Source organism: Scyliorhinus torazame, chromosome 2 (genome assembly GCF_047496885.1).
Source record: "Scyliorhinus torazame isolate Kashiwa2021f chromosome 2, sScyTor2.1, whole genome shotgun sequence".
NCBI classification, from domain to species: Eukaryota; Metazoa; Chordata; class Chondrichthyes; order Carcharhiniformes; family Scyliorhinidae; genus Scyliorhinus; species Scyliorhinus torazame.
This window is the reverse complement of record NC_092708.1, coordinates 194,359,599-194,377,687: the sequence shown is the minus strand read 5'-3', so window position 1 is coordinate 194,377,687 and position 18,089 is coordinate 194,359,599. Positions and strand designations below refer to the sequence as shown.

Below are 18,089 nucleotides of genomic sequence, written 5' to 3'. Positions count from 1 at the left end.
GGTGCCTGGAATGTGGTGACTAGGAGCTTTTCACAGTAACTCCATTGAGGCCTACTTGTGACAATAAGTGATTATTATTATTTCCTTCTTCTGCGCTCAGTTTACGATTCACTATGTTTATAAGTGCTCTGTGCATCCAGGTACTGTTAACTTCCACAAGTCACACCCAATTTACCATTACTCACAAACAACTAATTAAGCCACTGATGGGTAGTTTCTGTGAACAAAATTGTTGGTTTCTTTTCATGGTTTTAACGCTCAAAGTTACGTTCAAAACATCAAATTAAATTTTGAAACATATCTACTTTCACCGAATTCTCAACTTCAATGCTCTGTTCACCATTGAATGTGGACGGCGACTTTTTCCATTTCAGATTTTTAACATTTTAACTTATCCTTTCATTGGTGTGTATCGTTGGCAATATTTGTTGCCCAACCCTAATTGCCCTTGTGCTGATTGGCTCACTCGACCAGCTCAGAGGGCATTTAAGAGCCAAACACAATTGCTGTCAGCCTGGAGTCACATGTCAGCCAGATCAGGTAAAGACAGAAGATTTCCGGAGAGTCGTGAACCAGATGGGGGTTTTTATTTTGACAATTGACGGTCGTTTCACGGTCACCATCCCTGAGACCAGTTTTTCAATTCCAGTTTTATTCATTGAATTTAAACTCCACCAGTTGCTGTGATCGGATTTGAACCCCTGTCCCCAGAGGATTTACCTGGGCCTCTGGATTACCAGCTGAGTGATATCACTGCTTTGCCACTGACTTCGCCGTACCTTTGGCCTTCTGTTCTGTTGCTATTCTCTCTCCTTTCCCTTTGTGTCACTTTCTTTCTCTTGTGTTTCTATACTGAGATTATTCTCCAGTTTCTTCCTTTTATCTTCCTCTCCTATCCCACTTCTGTCCCTCTGGTTTCTACAATCATTGTTTCCTGATTGACATGGGGTCCAGGGTGATTTCGCAGTTTGGATCAGAAATTGGCTAGCTGGAAGAAGAGAAAGGGTGGTGGTTGATGGGAAATGTTCAGACTGGAGTCCAGTTACTAGTGGTGTAGCACAAGGATCTGTTTTGGGGCCACTGCTGTTTGTCATTTTTATAAGTGACCTGGAGGAGGGCGTAGAAGGATGGGTGAGTAAATTTGCAGATGACACTAAAGTCGGTGGAGTTGTGGACAGTGCGGAAGGATATTACAAGTTACAGAGGGACGTAGATAAGCTGCAGCGCTGGGCTGAGAAGTGGCAAATGGAGTTTAATGCAGAAAAGTGTGAGGTGATTCATTTTGGAAGGAATAACAGGAAGACCGAGTACTGGGCTAATGGTAAGATTCTTGGCAGTGTGGATGAGCAGAGAGATCTCGGTGTCCATGTACATAGATCCCTGAAAGTTGCCACCCAGGTTGAGAGGGTTGTTAAGAAGGCGTATGGTGTGTTAGCTTTTATTGGTAGAGGGATTGAGTTTCGGAGCCATGAGGTCATGTTGCAGCTGTACAAAACTCTGGTGCGGCCGCATTTGGAGTATTGCGTGCAATTCTGGTCGCCGCATTATAGGAAGGATGTGGAAGCATTGGAAAGGGTGCAGAGGAGATTTACCAGAATGCCGCCTGGTATGGAGGGAAGATCTTATGAGGAAAGGCTGAGGGACTTGAGGCTGTTTTCGTTAGAGAGAAGAAGGTTAAGAGGTGACTTAATTGAGGCATACAAGATGATCAGAGGATTGGATAGGGTGGACAGTGAGAGCCTTTTTCCTCGGATGGTGATGTCTCGCACGAGGGGACATAGCTTTAAATTGAGGGGAGATAGATATAGGACAGATGTCAGAGGTAGGTTCTTTACTCGGAGAGTAGTAAGGGCGTGGAATGCCCTGCCTGCAACAGTAGTGGACTCGCCAACACTAAGCGCATTCAAATGGTCATTGGATAGACATATGGACGATAAGGGAATAGTGTAGATGGGCTTTAGAGTAGTTTCACAGGTCGGCGCAACGTCGAGGGCCGAAGGGCCTGTACTGCACTGTAATGTTCTATGTCTATGTCTATATGGCCATTACAATTTTGCTTTAACTCTCTCCTTTGGCCGTTCGAGAGTCACTTGTTTGTCAGCCAAGTTAAAACAAAATAATCCTGTGTTTCTGCTGTGTTCTACCTATAATGTGCTCCATGTTATGTACAGAGTACATGCAGCAGAGAAACAGACCAATTGGCCATAGACATCTATGCTCGTGTTTATACTTCCCATATGTCAATTCCCACACTACTTGCATAATGTTCTCATGATAATCTTTCACTCCTTCCTTCCTCATTCTTACTTAGCTTCCTCTTACATATATATCTATACTTTTCACCACAACTGCACCATATGGTAGCAAGTTTGACATTCTGACTTCTCTGGTTAAAGAGGTCTTTCCTGGATTCCATGCTGGGCTTGTTAGTGACCACCTTATATTTATGACCCCCAGTTCTGCACCCCCGTCAAGTGGTAACATTTTCTCTATTTAACCCCATTAACCTTTCACAATTTTAAAGATCTCTGCAGTTTGCCTCACGGTCCTCCCCTTTTCTAGCAGCACCAATGCGTTCAGTCATTTTTGGGACAATTTGTGTAAATTTCTTTTGCACTTTTTCCAGTGCCTCTACTAAGTGATATAGAGATGCAAACTGTGCAAAGGTTCGGGGAAATCTCAAAATTTCGGGCCACCATTTCATGATTTCGCAGTTAGCCATTTGTAGAGTTACCATTGCAGGAAAGTTTCAATGAATTTAATGGATATGACAATGGGTCTGGTCAAAATATAGATCAGATGATAATAATAATAATCGCTTATTGTCACAAGTAGGCTTCAAATGAAGTTACTGTGAAAAGCCCCTAGTCGCCATATTCCAACGCCTGTTCAGGGAGGCTGGTACAGGAATTGAACCCGCGCTGCTGGCCTTGTTCTGCATTACAAGCCAGCTGTTTAGCCCACTGTGCTAACCAACATCTGAACATAAAAGATGCAATGGCAACATTATGAAAAGCAGAGGAGCTCTTATCAATTATATTGTTAACATTTCTTAATATTATAGAATCCCTACAGTGAAACTGGAGGCCCTCTCCACATGTCCACATGTCCACTCCTCCATCCACCCCACCCTACCTGTGTAACCCCATAACCTAACCTGCACATCTCTGTATACTAAAGAACAATTTACCATCGCCAATCCACCTAACCCACACATTTTTGGACTGTGGGAGGAAACCGGAGCATCCGGAGGAAACCCATGCAGACATGGGGAGAAAGTACAAACTCCAAACAGGCAACCACCCACCTCCACTCAGGCCGGGTCCCTGGCGCTCTAAGGCAGCAGTGCTAACCACTGTGCCGCCCTTCTCAATTACACTATTAAGGTTAAGAGAAACAGGTGATGAGTATCAGTTGCCTTTAAGCACATATAAACAGGGGATGGCTGGGACACTGGGTTGACTGGGAGGAGAGCTGTGAGACTGCACAAGCCAATAAACTCTCTCAATAAAGAGAAGCTGTGTGTCTCGGTTTGGGCTCCACCAATCGACTAGGACCGTGTTAACGGCTCTTGCTGGCATCCTGGCCAATATTTATCCTTCAACCAATCTCACTAAAACAAATTATCCAGTCATAATCTCTTGATGTTTGTGGGATTTTTGTGTGCGGATATTAGCTGCCATTTTTCCTACAGTGGCTAAATTTCAAAAGAAGTATTTAATTGACTATATATTTTTAAATGTCTTTATTGGCTTTCACAGTTTATCTTTCACATTTCAGTTCGTAAGTTGAATTGTAAGTTGCATAACTGCGCATAATACATGGCAAAAACAAAAAAGGAAAAATTAAAATTCCAAAAGGGAAAAACCAAAGAGAGAAAGGGAAAACAGGAACAAACAAAAATCATTATCTAGTTGACATACACTTGTCTCTCCTCCCTCTGTGGCCGTGGTCCCCCTTTGGACGATCTGCCTCTGCTGTACATCCCAGTGTGCCCCAGAACGTGTATTAACCGATGTGTCCTTGTTCACTCTGGTTTTCCGCGTGCCATCAGGCCCGTCCCCTGCAACTTGGTCTCTTGTTCCTCGTGCTCTTTCTCATTAACCTTCAATCCCTCCCCCTTCCTCCCCCCTTCCCCCTTTCCTGTTCCTTTATGTTCTGTGGCCAAGCCCCCCCCCCCCCCCCCTTGCTTTACTGGTTGCTGGCCATGAACAGGTCCTGTGGGAGCCCTCTTCCGACCCCTGGATGGCAAATTTTATTTTCTCCAGTTGGAGGAATTCAGCCAGGTTGGAAAGCCGGTCTGCAGCTTTGGGTGGTGCTGCCATCGCCAGCTGAGCAGGATTCTTTGACGGCGAATGGGGAGGCAAAGGTTAGGGCCACGGTCGCGCCCCCCCCCCCCCCCCCCCCCCCCCCCCACTTCTATGCCTAGTTCTTTCCCATTTATCTCTTGTCTCGTCCAGGGGGGAGTGTACTTCCTCCATCAGTCACCCCTACAGTTTCCCTTCCCGAGGTCGCCCACGTCCAACAGTTCCCCAACTATCGAATATCTTGGTATCTGGGGGTACGTCGTCGTTTCCCTGTGGAGGAAGTTTTTGACCTGTGTGTCTCAGTCCGTTTCCTTTTGGTAGTTGGAACCTCTCCATGAGTTCCTCCAGGGTCGCTATTCTGTTGTCTGTGTACATGTCTCTAATCATCAATGTCCCCCTCGTCCTGTCCCCACCTTTTGAAGGTGGCGTACATTGTTGAGGGCGTCAACTGTGGTTACAGATGGGGGCCATAGTGGACATTTCAGTTTGGCCAATGTTCTGTCTCATCTGATACAATGTTCGGAGCGTGACTGCCACCATTGGGATCTTGAGTATTTGGTCGGAGGTTGGGAGTGCGGTTGTGACTAGGGCTCAGAGGGATGTCCCTATGCAGGAACTCTCCTCCATCCTCACCCTTTCCGCTCTCGATGATTTCCCCCAGTTCTAATTGTGATTCCAGGTTCTGTCTCTTTTCTTCCCCCACGACTGGCATGTCCAGTCTGTCGAGGAACTGTTGATTCCCCAAGCTCCCCTCGCGGGGCTCAGAGGTATACAGCCCCCAGTAGAAGGTTTAATTGGCTATATAAATTGGGACGTCTTGAGGCTACGAAAGCCTCCGTTGTCAAAGTTATAGAAATGCATGTTCTTTATTTTACTGTGTGCTACCTGGACATCCCATTCAGCGAAAAGGATACAGCACTTAATAATGCCTTATTAAACCGTCCTCTCAAGGGCTGTTCGTAACTTCATTCACATCGAGTGCTGGAGCACAAGCTGTGCGACGGCTGGAAGGTGGGTGGGGTGGGGGGTCATGTGTAGGTTGGACCTGGGAGGTAGGTTAAGGGAGGGGAGGGGGGGGGGGGGGGGGGGGGGGGGGAGGGAGGCTGTCTAAGTGCCGTTTAAATATGGCTTCCGGACTTTTGAGCCCATGGGGTAATGGCGAGGTGGACGAAACATCCTGCCAACCTCTCACCCACGAGATTTGCTGCATTCCCCATGGATGGATAAGTAACGAGTTGAACATGCCAAGCCTGTACCTATTCAGCCATAAGACCACCCCAACGCAAATCACTCACCCTTCTGTGTCTGCCACCAAACTTAGACTTCGGATTACACCCAATAATTCTTGTTCATTTGATTATGACAATGTGCGGCAAGGTGGTTAGCACTGCGCCTACGGCGCAGAGGACCCGGGTTCGATTCTGGCCCCGGGTCACTGTCTGTGTGGAGTTTGCACATTCTCCCCGTCTCTGCATGGGTTTCACCCCCTCAACTCAAATTAATTAATTAATCATCTTTATTGTCACAAGTAGGCTTACATTAACACTGCAATGTAGTTACTGTGAAAAGCCCCTAGTCACCACATTCCGGCGCCTGTTTGGGTACACAGAGGGAAAGTTCAGAATGCCCAAATTACCTAACAGCACGTCTTTTGGGACTTGTGGGAGGAAACCGGAGCAACCGGAGGAAACCCACCCAGACACGGGGAGAACGTGCTGACTCCGCACAGACAGTGACCCAAGCCGGAATCGAACCTGGGACCCAGGAGCTGTGAAGCAACAGTGCTAACCACTGTGCTACCGTGCCATCCGAAGATGTGCAGGTTAGGTGAATTGGCCATGCTAAATTGTCCCTTAATTGGGACAAAAAATAATTGGGTACTCTAAAAAAAATTTAAATAGCAATATGCTGCAGAGGTGGCACTACGTAGGTTTGATGTGCCCGTTATCTTACTTTTTTACATGCGATCTTTATAAATACAATCGGCTGTAACAGTAAATGAACCAATTTTCTATTTTTTATTTAGATCCTTCCTGTAATCCCACACATGCAGAAGCAACCTGCCAGGAATGCATCAACTTAGGTCCGACATGCGCCTGGTGTAAGACACTGGTAAGCTGCATTGTGTACAAGGGTACAGTTTATAATGTCTGGTCCAGTACCCACTGAAAGTACATTACGGTTTACCAGCAATAAAACAGAATACTTGAGAGTGGAACTGCTTGTGTCAGAAAGAAGGGAGCCCATTTTAAAATATTGGTATAGATTATATTGGTGATGAACTGATCGCTAATTGAAAGTGGAATAGTCTGTAATGGAAGGTAGGACAAACCATATATATGATGAACCAATCAATTCTTGACAACACAGCTATTCAAGCAGTGTCTAGCTGGATTATGTGAGAGACAGTGCGTGCTTTTGAGAGTTATCTTTGGCTAGTATTCATTTCAAAGGACTAACTTTTGAGATTGTTATAAGAATTGTAAATTTGAAATTTCAGAAGCATGTGATTAGCTCTCAGAATTGCCCTCAGCGGCTAGGCTGAAATGTCAATAACCTCGGCCACAAAATCAATAAAACAGTGGAATTGGCATTCTGTGGAGCCCAATTCCTACAGTGGAGTCATTTATCAAGGAACAGCCTCTCTGGTATTGAAAATTAACTTGTACAATTATGGAGTCTAATTCCTTCAGATTTTAATTATTGTTGGAGATTTAAAAAGTGAACTTTTTACTTTTTAATTCTGTCTCTTTAATCCTCCACTCTTTAACAAGTGGAGCTTGTTCAAGGAACAAATACTGCGTGTCCTTGGTAGGCATGTCCCTGTCAGGCAGGGAGGAAATGGCCGTGTGAGGGAACCATGGTTCACAAAAGAGGTTGAATGTCTTGTCAAGAGGAAAAAGGAAGAGTATGTAAAGATGAGAAAATAAGGTTCAGTAGGGTCGCTTGAGGGTTACAAGGTAGCAAGGAATGAACTGAAAAAAGGGCTCAGGAGAGCTAGGAGGGGGCATGAGAAGTCCTTGTGGGGTTGGATCAAGGAAAACCCCAAGGCTTTTTACTCTTATGTGAGAAATAAAAGAATGACCAAGGTGAGGGTAGGGCCGGTTAAGGACAGTAGTGGGAACTTGTGCATGGAGCCAGAAGAATTAGGAGAGGCGTTGAATGAATACTTTTCTTCAGTGGTCACAAAGGAGAGGGGCCATGCTTGTGAGGATGAGAGTGTGATTCAGGCGGGTAGGCTGGAGGAGGTAGATGTTCTGAGGAAGGATGTATTAGCAATTTTGAAAAACCTGAGGGTCGACAAGTCCCCTGGGCCAGATGGGATATACCCAAGGATTCTTTGGGAGTCAAGGGATGAGATTGCACAGCCTTTGGCTTTGATCTTTGGGTCCTCACTGCCCACGGGGATAGTGCCAGAGGACTGGAGAGTGACGAATGTTTTTCCTCTGTTCAAGAAAGGGAATAGGAATGACCCTTGTAATTATAGGCCAGTTAGTCTTACTTCGGTTGTCGGGAAGATAATAGAAAAGGTCCTGAAGGATAGGATTTACGACCATTTGGAAAGATGCAACTTAATCCGGGATAGTCAACAAGGATTCGTGAAGGGTAGGTCTTGCCTCACAAATTTGATTGAATTCTTTGAGGAGGTAACTAAGTGCGTAGATGAAGGTAGATCAGTTGATGTCGTATACATGGATTTTAGTAAGGCGTTTGATAAGGATAGAAGGAAATTTGGCCAACTGGATAAATAACTGGCTATCACATAGGTGGTGGTGGATGGAAAATTTTCAGACTGGAGACCAGTTACCAGCGGTGTACCACAGGGATCAGTGCTGGGTCCTCTGCTATTTGTGATTTTTATCAATGACTTGGAGGAGAGGGCTGAAGGGTGGGTCAGTAAATTTGCTGATGGCACCAAGATTGGTGGAGTAGTGGATGAGGTGGAGGGCTGTTGTAGGCTGCAAAGAGACATTGATAGGATGCAGAGCTGGGATGAAAAATGGCGGATGGAGTTTAACCCTGATAAGTGCGAGGTGATTCATTTTGGTGGAAAAAAATTTGAATGCGGATTACAGGGTCAACGGCAGGGTTCTGAGGAATGTGGAGGAACAGAGAGATCTTAGGGTTCATGTCCACAGATCTCTGAAGGTTGCCACTCAGGTGGATAGAGCCGTGAAGAAGGCTTTTAGTGTGTTAGCGTTTATTAACAGGGGGCTTGAGTTTAAGAGCCGTGGGGTTATGATGCAACTATACATGACCCTGGTGAGACCACATTTGGAGTATTGTGTGCAGTTCTGATTGTGGTGATGTGCATCAATGTAAATGCATGTAGGCTAGCTAGACACTAGAGGGAGCACCAGAAACATCACACACACACTCAACCAATAGATCAGTTAGATAGGACATGACCAATGGCAATTCACGATACACACAGAGGTGACACGACCACAAGAGGGCATTACACCAACCCATATATAAAGGCCACCACACACATGATCTGCCTCTTTCCAGTGGAGACAGTCAGTGAGTAGAGACACAGGGTTGATTCAATATCACTCCCACCACGTGGATTGCAGCAACTGGTTAGTCAGCCTGGGTAGCTATAGTAGGATTAGCAGTAGTGTCGAACCTGAGTAATAGAAGTGTAAATAGTTTAATAAACGTGTTGAAGTTATCTCCACATCTGAACCTTCCTTTGTCAAGTGCACCACAAGGAAGCCGCTTATGTTACACCTAGAGCATAACAAATCATGGGACCAGGACTGAACGGTATCAATCCATATAGCAGCAGCTCCGGTGCCACGGCGATCTCCGCGAAAACTGGCGGGTATTCCGCCAAATGTTTGAAATCTTCCTGGTGGCAGCCGAGCTGGAAGACGTGGCCGATGCTGAAAAGACAGAGCTTCTCCTCACCATCGCCGGTGCCAGAGCAGAAGAAATCTTTAAAACATTCAAGTTCTCCAAGGGGCAAAACAGGAGCGACTTCCAGGCAGTCCTGGAGAAATTCGACAAATACTGTGAGGAAAACACACTCCAACCAGCAAGAAAAGGTACGAGGCCGACATCCGGGAGCAGAGAACAATTGTGATCGGCGGCCATCTTTCTAAAGGGACTGCACTTGCACAGTTGTGCGAGAAGCGCACAGAACGGGAAGGTCCGTTTGCGCTGCGCGAGACGCCGCGCATGCGCAGTCATGAAAACGGCCATCGGTACAGGAACAAACGCTTCCTACGTATGATGTCACATGCATCATGATGTCAGATGCCCCGGACCACGCCCATTTACAGGGGAATCGTTCGAAATCATAGAAACATTTTTTTAAAGCCGTAAAACAACCTTCCTTCACCTGGAATGACAGCACAATGCCTCAAATTGAACCAGGAAATGAAATTAACCTCCGAAGAACCCTGCAACAAGCAGTTACCTACGCCCAAACCGATGATTCCGACCTTGAATACTTCGAAACCGACCTTTACATTTTCTCTGGACCTCGCGAGCCCAATGTCAGCTTCGACGCAAACAGCGATGATATGGTCCTAGAAGACTACGACTCGGACGAACCTTGGGAGGCTACCACAGTACCAAATCCGAACCGCAACTAGACGTGTTGCACATTGGCGACCCCCGTACTGAATCCGACGCAGATGCGGATTCGTTCTTCAGATTTGAGGATCTTCAGCCCAGCATCTACGACATCCCGACTCGTGAGTGTAGGATGATGCTGCAGCCTGAAACCAAGAGACAGAGAGCGGTACAAGCCCACAGAGAGCGGCCTGCTGCCACACAGAGCGTGGTCCACGCAGCGCTCAGGGTTCCCGACTCTACGAAAGAAGACACGCAAGACTCCACACCGCAGTCCTTGCATGAACAAGAAGTGACTCCAGTGTCACAAGTCTCCACAGTGAGCTCGTGGACAGCCTCCACGACAGAAGAAACGCAAGACTCTAGAGCGCAATCCTTGCACACACAAGACGTGACTCCAGTGTCACAAGCCTCTGCAGCAAGCTCGCGGACAGCCTCCACGATAGAAGCAACGCAAGACTCCGACGCGCAGTCCTTGCAGGAACAAGACCACGAGGGTCTAGCAACCTCCTCTGACCAACTAGCGGCAGACGATGCAAGTCTGCCATGCTCAAGTAAACAGCAAGAAGACTATGACAGTCTACCACACTCCAGTGCACAGCAGGACGACCATGACGGTCTATCATGCTACAGTGAAGAACAAAGCGACGATGACAGTCCGAGCCCAAATGCAGGACAACAGCAAGACAATGACAGTCCACCCACATTGTTTGCGCCACCAGATGAAGACTCTGACAATTTACCCAACCCAAGTGAACAACAAACAGCTACTGAGGCTCTACCCACGGTATGTGAGACGAGTGACGACAGCATCCCACTTCCCATGCAAGATGTGCAAAGTGACAGACCTCAGCTAGTGTGTACAGAGGCACTCGACGATCACTGTGAGACCACTGGTGACTCGTGACACCATGATACTTCCATCCTCATTCGCTCAAACCTCTCCACAAGTCAATGCATTCCTGCATGTTCCGACTCCAGACGTGCAGATTCAAGAAATCTCAGCTGACTCCAGTGAACCTGCTAAGACTCCGGACGGGGAGCATCAACAAACCAACACTGACTTAGTTAAAACAGACCAGACTCCAGATGGGGAGCAACCAAACGCCGACTCTGATTCACGTAAGCCGGACTTTACTCCAGACAGGCAGTGTCGCAACCTCAGTGATGGCACGCTCAGGGTGACAGCAGATGCCACAACGACAGGAGATGGATCACTTAACAATTACACTGGGTCAGTAATAGCAGCAGCTACAGTCCAAGAGGAATACACCAATGTTCACCACAGCTATATCCACACATTTTTTTCCACACCAGCAGTGCAATGACAGCTCATGCTGGACAAACTCAGTATTCAAGCCTGCAGCAGCCAGCAGTCTATGCAGCATATTCTCAAACAGGCCAGCACTACAGATTGCCCAGTAATGGAATCAAGACCGAATGAGGACTACAGCAAGTGCAATCTGCACTACAGACTGGATGCCTTAGTTACAGCCCAGGATTTGCTGCTCCCCAGCCTGGCCAGACGGCATATTCCTATCAGATGCAAGGTTCTAGTTTCATACCATCACCAGGTATTTATGCGAGCAGCAATTCTGTTTCCAATTCAACAAACTTCAACGGTTCTCAGCAGGATCACCCTTCCAGCACAGCTTGTGGCCAGAACCAGTATGTACAGTCTTATCCAACATCAGCATATGGCACATCCATGACCTCGAATGATACTGTTGATGGTACGTCTTCAACGTCAACACCTTATCAGCTACAAGATGCCATTCGACAGCACCATCACAAACATCGAATAAAGAAAGGGACTCCGAATCAGACAGCGAAGTGATTTGACCACTTCTTGGTTCCTGTGGCACAGTGATGTTGATGGCATTCATAACCAAGAGAGACATTTGACCATGATGAGTGATGGTTTTTGGACTCACACAAATGATTTGGACTTATTGTTTAATCACTGTTCCCATGACTTTTATATACCTTACCTTATCTACCTGTTCTTTGTTCAATTTTCTCAAAGTGTGCAGAAAATATGTAACATATAAAAAAGGGGGGGATGTGGTGATGTGCATCAATGTAAATGCATGTAGGCTAGCTAGACACTAGAGGGAGCACCAGACACATCACACACACACACTCAACCAATAGATCAGTTAGATAGGACATGACCAATGGGCATTCACGATACACACAGAGGTGACACGACCACAAGAGGGCATTACACCAACCCATATATAAAGGATTCCACACACATGATCTACCTCTTTCCAGTGGAGACAGTCAGTGAGTAGAGACACAGGGTTGATTCAATATTACACCCACCACGTGGATTGCAGCAACTGGTTAATCAGTCTGGGTAGCTATAGTAGGATTAGCAGTAGTGTCGAACCCGAGTAATAGAAGTGTAAATAGTTTAATAAATGTGTTGAAATTATCTCCATGTCTGAACCTTCCTTTGTCAAGTGCACCACAAGGAAGCCGCTTATGTTACCCTACAACATAACAAATCACTGGTCACCTCATTATAGGAAGGATGTGGAAGCATTGGAAAGGGTGCAAAGGAGATTTACCAGGATGCTGCCTGGTTTGCAGGATAGGTCTTATGAGGAAAGGTTGAGGGAGCTAGGGCTTTTCTCTTTGGAGCGGAGGAGGATGAGAGGTGACTTAATAGAGGTTTATAAGATAATGAGGGGGATAGATAGAGTGGACGTTCAGAGACTATTTGCTCGGGTGGATGTAGCTGTTACAAGGGGGCATAACTATAAGATTCAGGGTGGGAGATATAGGAGGGATGTCCGAGGTAGGTTCTTTACTCAGAGAGTGGTTAGGGTGTGGAATGGACTGCCTGCTGTGATAGTGGAGTCGGACACTTTAGGAACTTTCAAGCGGTTATTGGATAGGCACATGGAGCACACCAGAATGACAGGGAGTGGGATAGCTTGATCTTGGTTTCGGACAATGCTCGGCACAACATCGAGGGCCGAAGGGCCTGTTCTGTGCTGTACTGTTCTATGTTCTAAGTTCTAATCCCATTCTCCTTGAATCCCACCTTTCTTTCCCTCTCTTTATTTTTTGCTTTCTGTGATTTTCTATTGGTTCAGACTGTGCCTCAGTTAAAAAAAATAACTGTTATTGGTTAAGGAGATACTGAGTAGCTTGCCCTCTTCACATTGGTCCCAGATTCCTTGCAAAGGGACTGTAGATGGAGTCTTAATGAAATAGAAACATAGAAAATATGAGCAGGAGTAGGTCATTCGACCCTTTGAATGTGATCCATGGTTGATCCTGTGTCTCAACGCCATGCTCCCTCCCCATACACATTGAAGTCTTCAGAGACGGAAAATCTATCTATTTCCTTCTTAGTTATTTTCAGTAACTTGGCCTCCACAGCCTTCTGTGGTCGAGAATTCCACAGGTTCACCACCTCTAAGTGAAGAACTTTCTCCTCATCTCAGTCCTAAATGGCCTAGCCGTACCCTGAGACTGCGACCCTGTAATTCCTTGTTCTCAACCCCCTTCCCAAATGGCTTCCGAATCATAGCAAAAAGTAGTGCAAGAGATCCAAGCAAAATCGAGTGCAGTTTGTTCACTGCTGACTGCAAAACCCAAGTCATTCAGAAATGTAAAGTTTATTTTTTTAAAAACCAATCAAGATATTTTGATTCTGCCGAATCTAACTAAATAAAGCTGAAGGTTCCTCATTTCCCCTTACCTGGAGCACATATTTCCTTTGGTGGGGGCTTAGTAGCCGAACAGCTACCAGTACAGCCAATATTGCAGAATCCGGGATCAGTAAAACTTTGTAATAACTGGGTTCCTAGATTCTCCGTTCCACCACCTTGACGATCCATCACTTTGCGGACGTTTCGGTCTGTTTTTCCTCAATCCAGCTAACTTTCCAGGCACAGGTTCCCACCGAGAGAGGCTTCCACCAATTAATTGTAGATTCCTTCCCATATTCCTTGTGTGAGGAAGATTAGGCAAGTGCCCAGCCCTTCTGTTAGTGTGGAATTGGACTGATAATTCTCTTGCAGGTTGAGGTAATCGGTCTGAAGTAAAAATGAGAGTCAAAAGCAGTTCAGATTACTTTTTGAATGAGAAACAATAACGAACAGACAGAAATATGTACAGTCGCAATCTGACAATCATCCTTCTCTATTCTGCTTATGTTGGGTTGTAAACACCACTGATAAAAAGCTGGAGGAATATGCAGGCTGGTAAAATCTGCTGTTCCACAACAAAGTGCCCATTTCTACCTCAGGAATGGGACCATATTCCACCTCACAAAAAATGTGCTAAAAATACTTTCAGTTCTATCAAAAAGTTAAAGAACTCAAAACATTAACCATGGGGCGGGATTCTTCCCTACCCGGCGGGGCGGGAGGTCCCGGCGGGACGGAGGGCGTGAACCACTCCGGCGTCGGGCCGCCCCAAAGGAGCGGAGTCCTCCGCGCCTTCAGGGGCTCGGCCCGCCCCGAAGTGGTTTGCGCCCTGCCGGCCGGCAGGAAAGGGGCTTGGCGCCATGCCAACTGGCGGCGAAGGGCCTCCGCCAGCCAGCACAAGTTGGCGCATGTGCGGGAGCGCCAGCGTGTGCTGAGGGATTCACTTCTGCACTGGGAATGGCGGACCAGTACAGCCTCCGGTGCGGAAGGATAGAGTGCCCCCATGGCACAGGCCCACGCGCGAATCGGTGGGCCCCGATCGCGGGCCAGGCCACCGTGGGGGCATCTCCCGGGGCCAGATCCCCCCGCGCCTCCCCAAGAATCCCGGAGGCCGCCCGCGCCACCAGGTCCCGCTGGTAAGGGACCTACATCAATTTATGCCGGCGGGACTGGTAAAGAACGGGCGGGACTTCGGGCCATCGCGGGCCTGAGAATTCGGGGAGCCCCGGGGCCCATTGAGTCACGCTGGTCCCTGCCATTCTCCGAGGCGGGCGGCGCGACTCATGCCGGGCTGATTTTGGGGGGGCATGAGAATTTGAAGGACGGCGGGGGCAGGATTTATGCTGACCCCCGGCGATTCTCCGACCCGGCGGGGGGGCGGAGAATCCCGCTCCTTGTTTCTCTCCTGGCGGCTGCTGGCAGACCTGCGACCTCTAACCTTGCTGAAAATCTGATTGATTTGCCGTTGTAGCCCCTCCTTCAATCCAGCAGCCCCTCTTGGTGCACTGTCGGAAGCCTATGCAAATGTACTGCCTCTCTGGGCTCAAGGGCAGGCAGAGAGTATTGCTGAATGTTGTGCTGTTGTTGTTTTCTGGATTATGTATGCTTTTATTTCCTGTACAGAACTTCACCAAGGCTGGAGAACCAAATTCTGCACGCTGTGATTCTGAGGACACCCTGAAAAAGAGAGGTTGCATACAAGCAGACATAATCAATCCATCAAATAACATGGAGTTGAAAGTGAACAAACCACTCGTGAATTCAGGAGCTAATGTGATACAGATAAAACCGCAGAAAGTTAAACTTTATCTTCGACGAGGTAAATGCTCATGTTGCGAACTGTATCATATGGGGAGATGATGGTGGAGTGGTAAAGTCACCGGACTAGTAATCCAGAGGCCCAGACCAGTGCTGGGGACACAGGTTCAAATCCCACCATGGCAGCTTGGTGGAATTTAAATTCAATTAATAATAGTCATATAACAGTGACCTGCAACTATCATTGATTGTCATAAAAAAACCATCTGGTTCACCATTGCCCTTCAGAGAAGGAAATCTGCTGCCTTTACCCAGACTGGCCTACATGTGATTTCAGACCCACAGCAATGTGGTTGACAAAGTGGCTGAGCGAAACACTTAGTTCAAGGGGCAATCAGGGATGGACAAAAAATGCTGGCCCAGCCAAATGCACTCACATCCCATGAAAGAATATGTAAAACAAAAGCCAACAAGTCAAAATATGAACAAGTTTCAAATGTTTATATTTATCATATTGCTTCATATATCCTTCAAGGAATCTGAATGAAACCAAGGAACAGGAAAAGGCCAATGTGGAGGGCGATGGCTGGTTGCCAGCCTCTTGCTTTTTTTTGTGCTGTTCGTAAAAACTGGGTGAAATTTTAATTTGTTCAAAATGCAATCCCAGGATGGCATGGTGGTGCAGTGGTTAGCACTGCTGCCTCATGGCGCCGATGACCTGGGTTTGATCCCGGTCCCAGCTCGCTGTCCGTGTGGAGTTTGCACATTCTCTCCCTGTCTACGTGGATCTCACCTGCGCAACCCAAAGATGTGCAGGGTCGGTGGATTGGCCACGCTAAATTGCCCCTTAATTGGAAGAAGAAAAAAAATTGGATACTCTAAATTTATTTTTAAAAATGCGTTCCCTTACAAGGAGCTGAAACCGGACCCAGTACCTTTCATAGTCTGAGTTTTGATGAGGCTGTGCTGTGTTGCTGAGGGAGCAGAAGAAGAAAATAAATAAAGCTGAAATTGTGCAGCGTCTGGGTGGATGGGCAAAGGAGAGGTTAATTAAATTTAACATGCAAGCATTCCATGATGTCGATATTTTCATGTTTTCTTGTGCTAGCTTGCCCGATATCACACTTCTCCGCAGTGAATTGTGTTTGCTGTTTCTCGTTACGCTTCAGTTACTCCCTCCCTTTGGTTGCCTCCAGACCACTCAGCTGGGTGTTCACAGGAAATTCAGTTCACTCACTGTCTGCAAGCTGGTGAACCAAACCCTAGTTAGATCAGCTTCTATTAATGCACATACTTGTGGTGGGTCTGATTAAGGCACCCAGCTATTCATTCTGGATGCACGCACTCATCTTTGATCAGAATCGTCTTTCCTGACATGATGCACATGCTTGTCTGCTACTAGAATTCCCATGATGAGATCATCCTCTGCACATTGAGAATCTGCCACGTGCTTATTTCTCCAGCCAGACTCACCTCAGTCAGGCTATTGAAAGACAGTCACTGAGGGCCTCTGGAGGCTGACTGTTTGGAAGGACTTTGGAAGAGCCAAGCAGAAATGAAAAGCTCAGACCCAGAGAAAAGGGAGGCTCGCGAGTCATACCACCTTCCCAGCCCAATGTCCTCGTCTGCAGCAACTATGACAAAGATTCCCCATGCCAGAGCGGCTCTCCTGAGCCACACCATCCCATACTTAACACAAAGTTGACCGCCAAGGCTAAAAACATCCTCACATGAATTGTAAGGCTGCCAACTCAAAAGTAGGCTTAACACTACAGTGAAGTTACTGTGAAAAGCCCCGAGTCGCCACACTCAGGCACCTGTTCGGGTACACAGAGGGAGAATTCAGAATGTCCAATTCACCTCACAAGCACGTCTTTCTGGACTTGTGGGAGGAAACCGGAGCACCCGGAGGAAACCCACACAGAATTGGGGAGAATGTGCAGATTCCTCACAGACAGTGACCCAAGCCAGGAATCGAATCTGGGACCCCGGCGCTGTGAAACAACAGTGCTAACCACTGTGCTATGTGCCGCACAGAAATTAAATGAGATATGAAGATGGCAAACATAAGCATGGACAACCTGGAGACAGTTGCCACCGGCGACTGACTGTTTGGAAAGGCACTGGAAGAGGTGAGCAGAAATGAAAGGTTCAGCTGGTTGATAAGACGGCCAGGGCAAACTGAGGCCAGCGAATCGTGCACCGTCTCAGCTCCCTGTCTTCAGCTGCAACAAAGACCCCTCGTGCCAGAGTGGGGCTCCTGAGTCACACTAGATGGAGTTCAATGTGGAGTTGACCACCAAGGTGTGAAACAATTGTGTGACGGATCGGAAGGCTGCCAACAACTTGTCAGGAAGGTGCTTTTGGAGATGAGCAGATGATCACAGCCTTAGTGGAAGGTCAGATTATCAAGATCAATAAAGCATATGACACATTTTTAATCTCACTTTGGACTTGGGGACGGCATGGTGGCACAGTGGTTAACACTGCTGCTTCATAGCACCAGGGACCCGGGTTCAATTCCAGCCTCGGTTGACTGTCTGTGTGGAGTTTGCCCGTTCTCCCCGTGGCTGTGTGTGTTTCCTCCGGGTGCTCCAGTTTCTCCCACAGTCCAAAGATGTGCAGGTTCGGTGCACTGGCCATGCTGTCCAAAGGTTAGGTGGGTTACAGGGAGAGGGTGGGAATTGGGCCGAGATTAGGGTGCTCTTTTGGAGAGATGGTGCAGACTCGAATTACCTCTTTCTGCACTGTAGTGATTCTATTGATTGTTCGG

General features: G+C 47.2%; 1 protein-coding gene across 2 annotated transcripts in view; it reads left to right on the top strand.

Annotated features, from left to right (window-relative positions):
* itgb2 (integrin, beta 2) overlaps positions 1-18,089 on the top strand; it is a 162,793-nt gene that overhangs the window by 39,308 nt on the left and 105,396 nt on the right. For both annotated transcript variants that reach the window (XM_072482001.1, XM_072482007.1), the window contains 2 exons: positions 6,334-6,419; positions 15,182-15,377. In XM_072482001.1, the coding sequence (XP_072338102.1) occupies positions 6,334-6,419; positions 15,182-15,377 (282 nt within the window). The remainder of the gene's footprint in view (positions 1-6,333; positions 6,420-15,181; positions 15,378-18,089) is intronic.